General features: G+C 38.3%; 3 protein-coding genes across 4 annotated transcripts; all 3 read right to left on the bottom strand.

Annotated features, from left to right (window-relative positions):
* LOC104756253 (inter-alpha-trypsin inhibitor heavy chain H4) lies at positions 1 to 3714 on the bottom strand. Its single transcript, XM_010478811.1, has 13 exons — positions 3143 to 3714; positions 2826 to 2978; positions 2510 to 2725; positions 2319 to 2408; positions 2069 to 2185; positions 1715 to 1984; positions 1459 to 1615; positions 1299 to 1376; positions 1093 to 1193; positions 801 to 971; positions 630 to 704; positions 444 to 551; positions 1 to 349 (listed from the first exon to the last, which is right to left on the bottom strand). The coding sequence occupies exons 1-13, from the start codon at positions 3536 to 3538 to the stop codon at positions 14 to 16; spliced, it is 2268 nt and encodes a 755-aa protein (XP_010477113.1). The 5' UTR covers positions 3539 to 3714; the 3' UTR covers positions 1 to 13.
* On the bottom strand, positions 4501 to 11635 carry LOC104756250 (protein MICRORCHIDIA 6-like). 2 transcript variants are annotated; one of them, XM_010478809.2, is made up of 20 exons: positions 11169 to 11635; positions 10590 to 10911; positions 10335 to 10409; positions 10209 to 10243; positions 9770 to 9848; positions 9583 to 9672; positions 9371 to 9446; positions 9177 to 9255; positions 8971 to 9099; positions 8458 to 8556; positions 8274 to 8360; positions 7854 to 8000; positions 7668 to 7760; positions 7319 to 7370; positions 7096 to 7207; positions 6685 to 6854; positions 6143 to 6252; positions 5395 to 5474; positions 5265 to 5307; positions 4501 to 4889 (listed from the first exon to the last, which is right to left on the bottom strand). In XM_010478809.2, the coding sequence occupies exons 2-20, from the start codon at positions 10900 to 10902 to the stop codon at positions 4773 to 4775; spliced, it is 1986 nt and encodes a 661-aa protein (XP_010477111.1). In that variant the 5' UTR covers positions 10903 to 10911; positions 11169 to 11635; the 3' UTR covers positions 4501 to 4772. The 2 variants fall into 2 exon arrangements, with proteins under 2 accessions (XP_010477111.1, XP_010477110.1); XM_010478808.2 differs by lacking the exon at positions 5395 to 5474 and adding an exon at positions 5800 to 5879 and having other exon boundaries at positions 4524 to 4889.
* Positions 12285 to 15001, bottom strand: LOC104756249 (cysteine-rich receptor-like protein kinase 1). Its single transcript, XM_010478807.2, has 6 exons — positions 13861 to 15001; positions 13615 to 13761; positions 13201 to 13521; positions 12880 to 13114; positions 12636 to 12780; positions 12285 to 12541 (listed from the first exon to the last, which is right to left on the bottom strand). The coding sequence occupies exons 1-6, from the start codon at positions 14609 to 14611 to the stop codon at positions 12287 to 12289; spliced, it is 1854 nt and encodes a 617-aa protein (XP_010477109.1). The 5' UTR covers positions 14612 to 15001; the 3' UTR covers positions 12285 to 12286.

Here is a 15072-nt window from a genome sequence, read left to right as displayed (position 1 = left end):
TTTAACATTATAACTACCCGTCGTCTCCAGAGCAGCAAATAGCTGAGCAACATTCAAAGCAGGCAAGGCAAGCAATCGCTGTGAAGAGCTGTGTGAAGACAAGGACACATTGATCATTGAGCTTAGTGCAGCATTGGACACAACACATGCAGCAACATTTGTTGCACAATGACACACAACAGCTCGAAGCAGCCTTGACAAACTTCTCTGCAGCATCAGGTGCTCTCTGTTCGCCAAATCCTGGTGGAACATTCTCTCTGGTGGCTGTTTTATCACCAAAGCCTATCCCGAGGCTTTGTAGCGGGATCGTTCTTGATATCATCTTCTGTTTCTCGCCATTGCTTGCTGTCTGTTAATATATGAGTAAAAAATGAGTCTGATCACTAGGTTTTCGTTGAATGTGGCGATTGCACGTAGTTCATAACTTCTAATCAATACAATACCTTTTTCTTTCCGGCAGTGTCGCTGGGTTTCAATTCTTCTGTGTGCTCTAATTGGATCATTCTAGTATACTCGGATGGTACGCTGGTTTCGATGCTTAGTTTAGCAATCTGAGAAGAAAAAGAGAAACCAAATTGAAGAAGCAAATCCTGAAAAGGACAATGAGGATGTGTGAAATGTAGACAAACCTTCTCTTTTAGCTGTTTGTCTTCAGAGAACCATGCCTCAGCAGTAAGTAAGTCGATCACATTCTTTGCAAATACCTGAAAATATTTAGGGATTGGCACTTTATGTAAACCTGGATATCTTTATCAAAGAAAATTCCTTTGGGGATGATTATGAAAGGAAGGTGATCTTACTTTATCAAGAGGCATGTCTTTTGCACTTTGTACAGTCAAGTTTACAGAAAAGCTGCTCAAATCTCCTAGCAGACCTTTTGCTATCACATTATCAGGGAACTTTCCTCGGTATCTTCCATATATCATCAATGGATTTGCAGACGTCAGATCCGGAATATTTGAGGGGTATACCTATTATTGTAGCCACAAGTAAACAATTTCAGTATTACAGACATCAACTTGATAGAATCCGAGGAAACAAAAAAAAAAATTCCAAAAAAGTCAAGCAAACAATCTTAACATAGAGGCACACCTCAACTTCATCTAGACTCTGCAGAGGCTCAATTGTTATATTAACAAGAGCTGTGGATAAAGCCTTTGTAAACAGTTTGTCCAGTCGTTCTTCAATGTGATCTGGACAAAGGCAAATTTTGTTTAGAAAACTATATTACATAGGTTATATAGCACAGATAATGACAACTTTATCCTTCAATTCACCAAACGCAGTCAAAGTTTCACCTGTATTATAAACTGATTCGTGCTGGCCCCTGGATAGATTTGCAAGCATTTGCAGGAAGTAGTGGTTACAGAACACTCCTGAAAATATATCAAAAGAGTCCACATATGAAAAGGTAAATCAAAAGATAATCCCGGTTATTTTACATGTAGACAAGTTTACCTAATCCAAAAGTGTGTATTCGTGGACACACTGATCCAGCACTAGCAAGATGTTTCTTCATTACATCACAAATGTGTCTCTCATCTTCAACAGACCCATCTGTTACGAAAAAGATCATAGGAATAGAGCCACGAGTATTCGAAAGCATTTCGACAGCCTGAAAGTATTGAACAAAGTTGGCCAAATTATTGTCAGGACTCAATATGAGGGGATATAATCACCAAAGTGTTAAGTTACAAGGGAGTTGTGGAAATACCATCTCTAGGGGAGGGAGCATGTTTGTACCATCTGCGATGACAAAGTTCTTGTTCATCCACTCAATGCCTCTTTCAACAGCATCTGGAGTGACCAACTCCATCGAAGTCGAAAACAGAGAAGTATCATCGCTGAAAGTGATAATATTGAAGGAATCTCCAGGATTAAGCTTAGATAGAGCTGTGGATATCGCATTGTGTACATCCTCGAGAGGTTTTCCAGTCATGCTTTTACTTATGTCAACAACAAATACTACCTCCCGCTTGAATGCCTGAAGTTGACAGAAAGAAACTTACGATTATAATGCAGTTGGCATTTATTGCACAGAAAATAAAAAAAGAGTTCAAAATCAAACCTTTGTTTTTTGTTGCTTTCCTGGAAAAAGATAGAAAGAAAATATGTCTCTCTGATCAACATCGTGAACCGGAGCAGATTGAAGGAAAAGTCCACCAACTATATTACTTGAAGAGGCCTACGATTGGTCGAAGAAAAATAAAAGCATAAGCACTCTTTACAACATTCAATGCAAGCCCAGTTGTCTAGATGGCCTACGAGACGTTGAAGCAGCAACAGAGATTTAAAAGCACTAGTGAGAGAACTCATACCGTATAAGAAAAGCTAAAGTCTGTGTTGGACCACTTTAAAACATCAGCTTCATATGCAAACCTCAAATTCCCTGCACTCCGCAATTTTTCCTGTAATAGATGAAAGGAATAAGAGTTACAGAATGATACCAAAAGAAATAAAAACTGAAATATTATGGATCGCGTTGAGAAAAAGTCTTAAAAAAGCAGACCTGCTTAAGTTGATGACTGCATCCTTTGCAGAGAACTTCAGTTCCAGTACCAGCATTAACACTCAAATAAATCTTTTCTCTCTTGGAGATTTTCTTAACCGCAGGAGTCACATACTCAGGAAAGCTGAAAGGAATATCAAGAAAAAACTGCCCTTCATTATACGTCAACTTCTGAGACCAAGACATCTTGATAGAGAGGTTGGTACCTCCATCAACCTGGAATTAGATGGCAGATATAATCAGAAAAGAGACCAAACCACACACACACACACACACAAAATACCATAAAAGTTCCAAATGGAAACTTGCACATCACCTGTGGTATTGTAATAGTGAATATATTTGGTTTCAAGAAGCCTCCAGTTTCAGGATGTGCCGTTTTCTCAAATTCATTTTCATCGTCGGCTGTGATCAACTGAGTTGTGTAAGATTTTCTAGGAATCTCAACCTCAACACCTAGAATTGAACCCTGTTAGCCATACACTATTAGTATGAGAACCATCAGAGAATAAAAGATACCAAACCCTTCTTCAAATTGAGAGACGTAACCCTAATAGGCTAATAGTGAACTAATCTGATAAATTACAAAAGAACAATCTCAAATTTTCCCGGAAAAAGAAAAAAAAGACAGACCTGTTCTCCCATGGGAATAGCGATTCGGCAATCACATCTCTTGCTTCCCATAACGCAGTGAACACGCCACGATCCGGTGACGGTGACAAGAGCGGTATCGAGGTAACAATCAACATCGAGCTCAATCGAATTCATCTGCAAAGGAATCAAAGCAGGTGGGTCGCACCTGCCGTGCACGTGAGGCTGATAGCTAGGTAAATCCGGGTTATCCACAATTCCCGGGTCGGGTATAACGGCGTAAACCATGGGAGCCGTAGGAAGGTAAGGCTGCGTCGTAGCCGATCTCTCCATCGGCGCAGGTGGTCTCGGAGCCGCGACGGCCCGGTCTTTCCCGAAATAAATCCGTTTCGCGAGTTTGAGCCCATCGTCCACCGCTCTAGCGAAATCCTCCGCCATCTTTCCCACTCAGACGGCGAAGAAAACTTTTTTTTATTTTCTTTTTGTTTTTGGTCTGTCTCTCTCTCTCTCTCTCTTTTTCTCGAAATTTTCTCGGGAAAACAAAATGAAGCGATTCGGTTTCTTTCTTAGTTCTTCAGAGTTCAGACAAATCAGAGAGAGTCTTTTTGAGTATTTTCCAGCGCATTTATTTTTCTCACTAAATAAAAAATTTTATATTTATAATTTAATTTGTGTTAATTGACCAAGTTGACCCTTCCCTTTTTCTCTGTCGCGATCTTGATCCGACGGTTGAGAGTCACTTAAGCATACCGACAAAGTGGCGCGAATCAGCTACATTTCTCATTCATTGTTGCTGATATCCGTGTCAACGAATCAGTTCTCTCCACGTGGTAGAAGAGAACGTGTTGGACCCGCGGAATTGTGAATGTGGGATGAAAGCATCTGATTCCTACCTAGCCTTCAACGGTAAAATCTCTTCATGGATGTTTGTGCGCTCTCACGTGACTTAGCCGTTGGCTCATGGCCTTTTCATGCACTTATGACTCATGTGTGTAATGTATTGTGGTTGTTGGCATCAGCGGTGACGTATCACTTACACTTATACTTTCTTGGCTGGATTAGTCTTCGTTTGATGTTTTTAATTGGCTGTATTATTTCCTGATTTAGTATTCCTGGTTGTATGTTCTAAACAAAATCAAAGACTTTATAATCGGATTATATGTCTGTGGAGGTATGATACATTAAATAAATGCTGGGATTGTTGTTATACAATTGTAGAAATAGTTAACGTGGAGTTTTTAATAATCAATGGTTGGATTACGAATTTGCAATCTAATTATTAAATAAATAATAATCAGTGATGATTGTCACTATATTGTAACCGTTTGGAAATTAAATACCAAATATCTATTTTTATTATTCTCGGTTGGGTGACACAGACACGCAACGACAAGACATGGTCATTTGTTTAAAGAGGCTCTTTTGCAAAGTAAAACCTAAAATATTTAGAAATTTAAATATTTTCCCATTGACTTTTGGTGATTTTCCTGAACAAAAAGGATCTTTTGATTTCATAAACATGGACCCTGTTACTTCACATTTTGTTGCCTTACCCTAGGCAAACTCATTAGTAGAGACTAGATAGATAAACCAATAAGGATCCCTAGTTTTCAAACCTAGAAGATGGATATGACAAAGGCAAAAAGAGTGTTGTTAAGTGCAGAGAATATTTCTAGGCATTTACATTTCTTCTGTGCTCCCCTTTCACCATACCCAAAGCTTGTAGCTCTCCCATTAACCTTTCATACTCACTTTTTGCGTTCTCGATCTCACTCTTTAGATTCATGGCCTGCACAGACAAAAACCCCGAACTGTATCACCACAAAATGAAGATCGTTTTTTTGCAATCATTTGACTCTAAATCATTGTCGAACCAGTATATTGAGGAACTTATGGCGACATAGGCCAATCTAGTATTTCTAATCAAATGATGTGATTGATGGAAATTACCAATTGCAATAAGCAACTTAAGAACCAATTAATAGATAGTTTAATAAAAAGACTCAGAAGACAAGACTCATGGAGATATGCTAAACTAGCTTCCATATATCTTATGTCTTTAGAGGAGGTTGGGATTAGGCAGGAACAACGGTGAGTCAAAACCACCAAAGCAAATGAAAGAAACAAGTACTACAATAGGGTTGTTAATGTCATACGGACGTACCTTGATTTCAAGGTTCTGACTTCGCACCTTGTGGTCCAAACATCTGAGTATAAGAATTATAATAAATTTTCTGGCAGAAATCACAAACAAATGCGGAAATTGGCAATATATATTACATAATTTATCTTACTTTGCTCGGAGCTTCTTGTTTTTTTCCATCAACTTGACAGTTTCGCTATCTTGTGACTGACTTGCAGATCCACGAATACACTTCACAGCATGTGAAAAGCCAATGAAGTTAGAGAAACGGAATGGGTAGAGATGCAGTTACAACCTAAAGTTACTATCATGCTTTCTACGTGGACACATGTGCGTGAGATATCACATAAGGGAAATGTCATATATATGTCAAACAGTGCTCACATGAAAATCTAGTCCGCAATTTCACAGATCATAGTTATATAACATGTAGGTATTGGGAACAGTCATGGGGTTAAACATGTTCAGCAGGAAATGAAAGAAAAGAAACATAACTTGAGGTACCTGTTCAACCCGATCCTGCCCCGGGACAGTANTATTACATAATTTATCTTACTTTGCGCGGAGCTTCTTGTTTTTTTCCATCAATTTGACAGTTTCGCTATCTTGTGACTGACTTCCAGATCCACGAATAAACTTCAGAGCATGTGAAAAGCCAATGAAGTTAGAGAAACGGAATGGGTAGATGCAGTTACAAACTAAAGTTACTATCATGTTTTCTATGTGGGCACATGTGCATGAGATATCACATAAGGGAAATGTCATCTATATCTCAAACAGTGCTTAGATGAAAATCTAGTCAGCAATATCCACAGACCGCAGTTTTGTATTCAGCATCTAGGTATTGGGAGGGGTTAAACATGTTCAACAGGAAATGAAAGAGACATATCTTGAGGTACCTGTTCAACCCGATCCTGCCCCGGGACAGTAAAGCCATCATTCCCAACCTTTCTTTTTGACGCTGCGCTTGCAACATAATCAGGATGTTCTTTCCTCTTCTCCAATAGCACTGCGATAATAATGAAACCATAAGTCAGCATCAGAGAGAGTTCGGGAACGCTGGAAAGGGAAATATACAGTACAAAAGGACGTCCAACAAAATGATTGTGTGAAACTAACTCTGCCTTCCACATCATCACAATAATAGCCAGAAGCACTCGTAATCAGTTTGGAAAAAGTGTAAGTTTTTCAGTAAGACATTGATTATATTGTTCTCATCTTAAGTGAGGATATTAACTTATAACTAGCTGCAAGTTGCAGTCGCTATATCGAGCATTCGCAGCACTATCATATTAATGATTCTTAAAACGGGCATAATCCTGGACCAATCCAGGTCAGATCGGGCAGTCCAATATTAGAACTCAAGTTTTGTTCTAGTCAAAGCCCGACTACGATCCCACTTACATCACGGTTCAAGTTTTAGTAACAATGTAACATTTACCTGGCTCAACTGAAACTCTAGGAAGAGATGTCGAATTTCGTTGTGGAAAAACTGCTTTGAAGCCTGGAGGAGGACTTATTGCTTGTCTACCGGCAGATTGAACATTTTGAGGTATCTGAAGACGAGGCTTCTTATTTACTTGATACCCAATCAACACACAATGGCAGCTCCTGTTAAAGATTTTCAATCACTTGAAATAGTAAGAAACGCTGGAATTTGATACAAGGCCAGTCCAGAGGTAATAGGGGAACGTTTAGAGACAAATCAGAGGACTGAAAATCCCATGTTCAGCAAGAGAACAATATATCTTCTACCATACACTAGGAAAACTCTGTACTATCTACTTTGGCGAAGGAATATATAAATGTAGCAACACAACAGCAAACAAAAAGACAAGGCTAAGGAAATTACCAATACTCCACTGTCATTTCCTTCAAACGGTTTTCAAGCTTCTGAAGAAGAACAGTTTTCTCGAAATCCTGCTTGTTATGGGTTGGCTCAACAAAATTAGCTTCTAGAACACCTACAACAGCATACAACTTAACATAAATTCAGCCATCAAAGAACTGTGCTAAACACAACAATCAGTGTAAATCTATTGTTTTATTGATTGATCCATTTCGCAGTTTTTTACCAACAACCCCTCTTCCTCGATTGCTTGAATAGCTTATGACCTGCCAAAATGGCTGAAAACAGCAAAAAAAAAAACCCAGACAAGGTCAGTGTCACACAAGAGTATGTGTAGAATTTGTGATAGAAACTTGACGGATACTGAGTTGTTCAACTGGGGTAAGAAATATTTTGAGACAAATTTTAAACTTAAATATGTTAAGGATATTCATGAAAAGAAACCTTTAAATCTGCATGCCACCATCAATGAAGAGAGGTCTAGCAACAAAACTTTAACTAAAATCCCAGTCTATACCCCACGGAATCGTTTTCTACTGAATGTGAGATAACATCTTTAACATTTCAAAACTCACCATAATAAGGCGGTTTTTGTGATAAACGCAAAACCCATGAAGATTTACTTTGGGAGCTTCTTTCAGAAATCCAATCGTCGTTACAACTACAGCCTGCTCAATGAACGCCGAGATTCAAATCGTAATAATGGAAAAAAAACTAAGAAGTTTAAAAAGAAGACAAACAAAAGCAGATATTTTACGCACCTCTTCAGAACCAGCAGCTTGTGGCTTATACAAGATGTACTGCGGATGCATGAGATCATCAGCAACATTATGATGTTCGACTACCTTACCACGCAAACTGATCTTGAAAGTCTCAGGAATCCGCAAGTATAATATGGATAGGTAAACCTGCACAAAGGTATCAGCAGCAGAAAGAATTTCAGTTGCATGCCAGCTTATCTAGTCTTAGTATACACACAGTTACAAAAGTAACTTTTTCGAATATACAGCTGTCTGCAGCGTTTTATTATCTGTGTCTATGTGTATTATGCATTTCCCAAGATTATTCATGAGTACATTCACACATGCAGTTATGATTCAATGTTACTGTTACCACCTGCACATGAACATAAGCATAAACAGTTCCCTAGACATTATTGACCAAAAGAAATAGAAGCTCACACGAAGAGAGTAAGAAAACCGGCTAGCAATATGATCATTCACAATCTTAGATCCAGTTTTCTTTATGCTGCCTTCAATGAGAATATCCTACAAAAGAAAAAAATACGGAAAAAACAAGATCTCAATTAAATGATAATACTTGGGATCGAAAAAATATCAGAAATAGGAAAGATCAAGAATTCACCTCTGCAACCGAATCAAAGTCTAGTTCCAATTTAGCATCACTGTTGAGCCACATATTATAGATAATAACCTTTGTGCCATGTGGTCCAACGTCGTCAAACTGACACAAAATAAAATGTCACTGAAGAGAGGAACTTCGTAACATATTAGATAAAAGGAAAAACTTTATTAAATGAGGCAAACACAAATAGAGAATAGACCAACATGAAGGAGCCTAATTTAAGCGCACACTAAAGTCTCCATTGAACTGCTCTAGTCTTATCTAAGCATTCATTCATCCATATCTATCCAAGAAATACGGAATTATGGAAATGGAGAACAGTCGTGCATGGCTTCACGGTTGTGATCAAATTATTATATACAAAACTTAAAGCTCATCAAAAGCTTTTATCAATTGTACCATGACAAGGAATATTGAAAGACCCCAAAAAATTTAAACCAAGTAACCAGGAAATATACAGATTGTAGACAACATGGGTTGCGTGGATAAAATAAAATAAAAAATTGGACTTACCTGCTGCAAAAGTTCTGCCTCTGTTGAAAATGGAGACCATTCTAGTAGAATGGAGAGGCTGGATATAAAATGTTCTCGGTCTTGCAACGGCTTGAACTCGCCAGCTGATACCTTAAACTCATAATCCAACTGAATATCGACAAGGCAACACGGTTAAATTACAGAAAAACAAGGTACTTTTATATGTGTGAGAGAGGGAGACTCACAATGGGAACAACTATTCTATCATGGCCAGTACGTGTCAGGTAAGTATAAGAAAGGAGCCCGATACTTTGTGTCAATGTTCTAGTCAGATGGAAAGGAAAACAATTAGCCAATATTCTCTTGTTTAGAAAGCAAATGTTTGGATGGAAAACTGTTAGAACATTGGCGCATAGGATAACCAACAATGACCACTCACTGGTTCTTTGAATGGCGGCTGAAAACAATGACATCTGCCCCAAGTCTCATTGTGCTAGTCTTGAAGCCATTTCCATCTAAAGAATTATAACGAAGGAAAAGATGTAGAATCATCATTAACGATCTGAGCTTCAAAATCATAACTATAGATATGGGATGCAGAATTATAATTAGAGATATAATTGTTAAGAGCATAAAGAAAAAGATTCATACATCTTCCAATGGCTGAATCCGATTTTTTATCTGAGAAGCCAAAACCCATGCAATTCCGCATTGCCTGAGGATCCATCCCACCACCATCATCTAAAAATTTTATGAGAGAAGATTAGAAAGTCTTTCTTTTGCATATTCCCTCTTGTAATTGGCACGAAACTTAATCCACAAAATTCAATGCAAATACCTTGAATTAGCAATGCTGTTGTACCATCCCTTGGATTTGTGGTTTTATCTACAATGACAAAAGTGGCCCCATTTTGGATCTATAGGGTGATGAAGATACAGAGCAATATTAATAAACTATCATCCAGAACTACTGAGATTATCTACAAATATTTAGGGCACACTTCCACCTTAATTAAAAAAATGACAGAATGGTGTCAGAAAGCGAAGCGCTCGGGTCCCAGAAGGGAGAGGTTCTCTATCAAGAATATAATTATACAAGTATTCAAGAATTTAAAGATTCAAAAGTCAAAACATTTTCGGTTAAGCAGAGACATTAAGATATGTAGAAAGTAGAAACAAGGTTCAAAGAGTGAATAGTATTATTAAAAATTATTTGCAGGAAAGAAGAAGCAGGTAGTAAGATTAAAGCATTAAGCACATCAAAAGAAAGGACGCACCTCATCAACAGCATTGTCAAGCAGTTCTGCAACAGCTGCAAGAACCAAAGAAGTCTAGTTAAAACGCTTGAATAATGTTTACTTAGCCACATACAAAAACGGGAAATGATTATTATTTAAGCATACCGCCAAAAGCCCATTTATGTGAAGTAGCATTGGAGTGAAGAAACATAGGGTGCACATGAAGATAATTTTTTCCATCTGCGAAACATATGTCAAGAACCATAAGCAAAAAGCTTCCACATATATAGAGAACAAACCCTGGGATCAAGCAAACGGAAACAATATACTCTGGCGTGTATTACTCAAATAACCTCCAGAGACAAAGACCAACTCATCCAAGCAAAGAGTAATAAATAGCTGATGATTAGAAATACATACTTGGCTGCTGTGACTTAGAACTCAATTCATCATTATAGCTTCCAGCTTTCCAGAATTGCCTACAAACAGGAGCTGGACATATGGTGGATGAAGAAGTGACACCAGCATCATCAGCTGGCGAACGGACCTGATCAACCACACTAGTGCTACTCTGACCGATTGATCCTCTATTTTCTTCAGAATCTTGAGGTAGAGGATGTTCTTTGGAACCATGGCTTCTAGGTGATGATATGCTCTGAAGCATATTACCGCGCTCGGGTTTAACAACCACAGCATCATGAGAAACGTTTACACTTCTATTGTCGTAGCTCATCTTGTTTATCTAGAAGGAAGCAAATAACAAACGAATTATCAGAGATAATGACAAACACAAATCATAAATTCCAGAATTCGTTGTTCTTGTGAGTATGTGCCCTAAGAGATTAATCCAAAACCTCTCAAATATGTACCAATCGCAGTAACGAAACTCAGCTAAAACGACCTAGAAAGTAAAAATTAGGGTAATAACAAATCATAGAATCACAAACCCCCGAGAGAGAGGAGAAGATCTCCTCCGCTACGAAGGAATTGAAGGTATACCTGAAAATTAGGCTCATGCAGAACGACTATTACTTCCTACTGTACAATGCGCGCGATATAAATAGAGAAGACGAAGATAGAGCAGAGAGATCGACGGACGGTACTTTTAGGGCTTCTCTCGGTACTCCGATTACAATTCCGGTGTCACTTCGAACTAGCACTCTACTGTTGAATATAAATTTTTAATGCCGTCGTTGAGATAACGACGGAGATGAAACCGGAGAATTTAAGGACTGAGGTCTTGGGGTAAGCTTCCGGAACAATGTTCCGGTCAAATCAAAGACTCCTCGAGAAGAGAGAGAAAGTAAATAAATAAAATTAAAACGAAAAAAAAAAAAAACAGAGAAAGTCGAATCTGAGGCGGTGGAGGGAGATAGAACGGAATCTAAGGCGGAGAGGTTGAGAGAATAGAGGAGGAGAGTGGGAAAAATTGGGGAAGGAAAGGGTTAGTAGTAGCTTCTCGGGGAAGGAGGTTGGGGATGAAACATCTGGGTCCCAGCTAATGCTTTTTTTTTTTAAACCCCAATAAATATCATAAATTTTAATCAGTAATATTGTAACAGTCTGTATAATTTAATTAATAGTAGTATTCAAAATTCAAATCAGTTAAAAAACCAAAAAAACATATTTAAGTCGATAGATTTCAAAGTTTATTACTCACAACTATAACCAAAAAAATGAGTATATTACATATATATATATATATGAATAATGCAACTAATTTAGTTTATAAAGGTATCATATTTTTCTTTTTGGAAAAATAAACCAAGACAAATAATATGCGTGACGTCCACACGACACGTGTAACATAAATGGTGATCAACTTGTACCACAGGTCCACAGCATTATGGAAGTCAAATGTTGTTGAACGAGCGGTTGGTGGTAATTTATGTTCCTCGGAGAAGCTCCTTTTTGTTGGACCTTTAGAAGTGAATGATCCGATAGCAAAACGCCTACGTTGTTCTGGTTGAGAAGGCGCGCCAAACAAATAAGAGAAGCAAGAGAGCCAGTTTCTAATTTAACTAATTGTACTAAAGAAAAAAAGTGTCATCATATTCCATAATAGTATTTGTGAACACAAAATTATGAAAAAAATCCTAAGAAACTGATTGATAATATCAGACTCTAGTCTCCTCATCTGGCATTAGAACACTGGCACTCAAGAACGGAGGCTGTTTCGGACAATCAAATTTACAATCTTTGTTCTTTAACATATAGACTATCTCAGACATCGAAGGTCTTAACTCTACTGATGACTGAACACACAACAATCCGATTTGAAGAACCTTCAAGGCCTCTTCCTCTGTGACTTTCTCTTTCAACCGAGGATCAATCGAGCCTTCTAATGTGTTTGCTTTAAAATGTTCCCATACCTATTTGACGAAACCATTATTATAGTGTTAATATGTAAAATTGTGAGCGTGTCTCTTATATCCGCGACTTAACATGGAAACAAGGCTTACTTACAGAGTATAAAACCGAGCTAGTTCCTTGCGTGAATGCGTTGTTTTTCTTGCCAGTTGCTATCTCGATGATGAGAACTCCGAATGCGTAAACGTCAGCTTTCTCAGTTAGTTGGCCTTTGATAAGATATTCAGGTGCCAAATAACCACTACAAGTTCCAAAGAACAACATCAAATTCCAAAACTTTTATACTCTACTTTCTGAAACGCAAAAAGAAGAATTGATCAAGAAGTACACACACACTCACAGTGTTCCAGCAATGCCAGTATTGGTTTGGGTTTTGTCAGTACCCATGGAACGTACGAGTCCAAAATCGGCTATTTTAGGGCTTAGGTTTCGATCAAGTAGAATATTGCTGGTTTTGATGTCTCTATGGATGATTTTTACTTCAGATCCTCTGTGAAGGTATTCTAGACCTTCTGATATTCCCATAATCATGTTAAACCGTTGCTTCCAGCTCAAGATATGGACCGTATTCTTCACTGCAATTCAAATAACATAAGTTAGTTAACATGATGGATTTGATAAGTGGGTTAGTTAGTTTATAGAAGAAGATGTTACAACTTACTGAAAAGGATTTGATCAAGGCTTCTATTATGAACATATTCATAGACAAGAAGACTTTTGGGACCTTCAATGCTGCAACCAAGTAGTCTCACAAGGTTCTTGTGTTCAACTCTGCTGATCAAATTCACTTCGTTAAAGAATTGATCAGCCCATTCACGTGTGTTGAAGAAGAGCTTTTTGACTGCAACGATTCTGCCATCTGGAAGAATCCCTTTGTATACAGAACCAGCCCTTCCTTGGCCTAGTTTCATAGAGTCATGGAAAGACTCTGTCGCCTTCTCAAGCATCTCGTATTTGAAATTTGAACACGATGGAATTTGAGCTAAACAAAAGAAGATCATGAATCAACGAAACAAGGAACCTTTATACATAGCTATGGTGCTATAAGATATTATTGTAGTCCCAATTTTTTTACCTTTTCTTTTCCTTGAAAACCGTCTGTAACTAATAAAGGCACCAAGAGAAGTAAGAATACACAACGAAACCGCAGCAATTGCTAATTTCGTAACATCATGATCACTCAAATTTGGAAAAAACGATGACCTTATAAAGTTTCTATGATCTGCACAAGAAAGAAACAAAAAGTTCGATGGGTGAAAAAATCAATCTCTATTATCCAAAACTTAAAGAGTGATGTGTCATCAATCATCATGTTCCATACCTGGTTTAAGCTCAGCAGCATCATCAAAGAACTTGTGTGTGGAATACTTCAAGTAACACCCTGTAAAGAAAGCTGTAGCTTCATGTCCGTCACAATCTCTCAAGCTCGATCTAGCATTAACCAAACACTCTCGACACGAATTCTCATCAAGTGTCTGCCAACACTGAGCCAAGGCATACACTGCCACGTCTCTAATCACAGAAGCAGCACCAAACCCTCCATTCTTCACAGCCTTTAAAGTCACATTAACCAAAGCATCATCAAGATATTTCCAAAACGTTCCAAAACCAGACTCTGTCCCCTCACACTTGGCTCTATCGAACCTAGGATCTACAAATTCCTCAGAGAAATCTCGATCATCAAACCGTAAGAAGCATTCATCACTGTAGACTCGACCAGCCGAACGGGAGCATTTTCTCTCGAGCTCCACTCTGCTTTCGTTGAAGCAACGTCGACAATGGGAAACAGAGAGATCTTCGCGGCACTGTAGAAAGACATAAATGGGTGGAGATACATCGGTGGAGGAAGAAGAAAGGACCCAAAGCTTGTCGTCGGAAATGAGATCATTGACGGAAGACATAACTCTGAGGAGATCAACGTGGCGGCGACTAGGGTTTACAAGGTGTTGATGATCTAATAAAGGTTGACAATTTAGGAGAGGTTTCGAAGAAGAAGAAGAGCCCACCGTCGGTAATAGTACAAGTAATGAAACCCATGCGAGGAATTGAGCGATCGACGCACAAATTTGCATCAGGAACCGAACGGCGCGTGATCATGAATCGTGAAGAACTATTCCCATATGCAACTCTGAAGTTTCTGATAGAGTGTAACATCGATGAACTGCTAAATTCATCAAATTCTCAGCTTCCTCTTCTTCTTCTTCTTCTTCTTCCCCAGCCACTCCAACTCCGCCGTGTGTCTCTCTCCCCACAACGGCGGATGGGTGGACAAAAAAGGTGAAATAGATACTTTGTCGTGTGAATTGAGGAAGAGGAGTCAATATCTCTGTAATTCAAGTTCATTGTGAGCTTTTTTGACAGATTGAAAAGAAAAACTCTGTTTTGGGAATCCGAGTAAAGACAGAGAGATTTTGCATCCGTTTGCCTTAATTTAGAGATCTTTTGAACTAACTCTCTTCTTCCGAATGTGAGTTCTAATTTTAGTCCCCTCCCAAAACAAAATTGATATAAGCAAATTTGTACTTCATGATGT

This window comes from Camelina sativa, chromosome 17, assembly GCF_000633955.1.
Source record: "Camelina sativa cultivar DH55 chromosome 17, Cs, whole genome shotgun sequence".
NCBI classification, from domain to species: Eukaryota; Viridiplantae; Streptophyta; class Magnoliopsida; order Brassicales; family Brassicaceae; genus Camelina; species Camelina sativa.
The sequence above is the reverse complement of the archived record's forward strand: the minus strand, read 5'-3'. Positions and strand labels throughout refer to the sequence as shown.

Bases quoted from the DNA above. Each gene is read 5' to 3' on its own strand.
- LOC104756250 (XM_010478809.2), bottom strand. From the start codon at position 10,902: ATGAGCTACGACAATAGAAGTGTAAACGTTTCTCATGATGCTGTGGTT. The intron at 10,410-10,589 runs GTATGTATTTCT...TATGTTTCGCAG, and splicing joins TTCTAAGTCACAGCAGCCAA to ATGGAAAAAATTATCTTCAT. The intron at 7,761-7,853 runs GTGCGTAAAATA...TTCATTGAGCAG, and splicing joins AAGCTGCTGGTTCTGAAGAG to GCTGTAGTTGTAACGACGAT.
- LOC104756253 (XM_010478811.1), bottom strand. From the start codon at position 3,538: ATGGCGGAGGATTTCGCTAGAGCGGTGGACGATGGGCTCAAACTCGCG. The intron at 1,194-1,298 runs GTGAAACTTTGA...GCCTTTGTCCAG, and splicing joins CGAATCAGTTTATAATACAG to ATCACATTGAAGAACGACTG. The intron at 552-629 runs GTTTGTCTACAT...TTTTCTTCTCAG, and splicing joins ACAAACAGCTAAAAGAGAAG to ATTGCTAAACTAAGCATCGA.
- LOC104756249 (XM_010478807.2), bottom strand. From the start codon at position 14,611: ATGCAAATTTGTGCGTCGATCGCTCAATTCCTCGCATGGGTTTCATTA. The intron at 13,762-13,860 runs GTATGGAACATG...TTTCTTGTGCAG, and splicing joins TGCTGCTGAGCTTAAACCAG to ATCATAGAAACTTTATAAGG. The intron at 13,115-13,200 runs GTAAGTTGTAAC...TTTGAATTGCAG, and splicing joins CCTTGATCAAATCCTTTTCA to TGAAGAATACGGTCCATATC.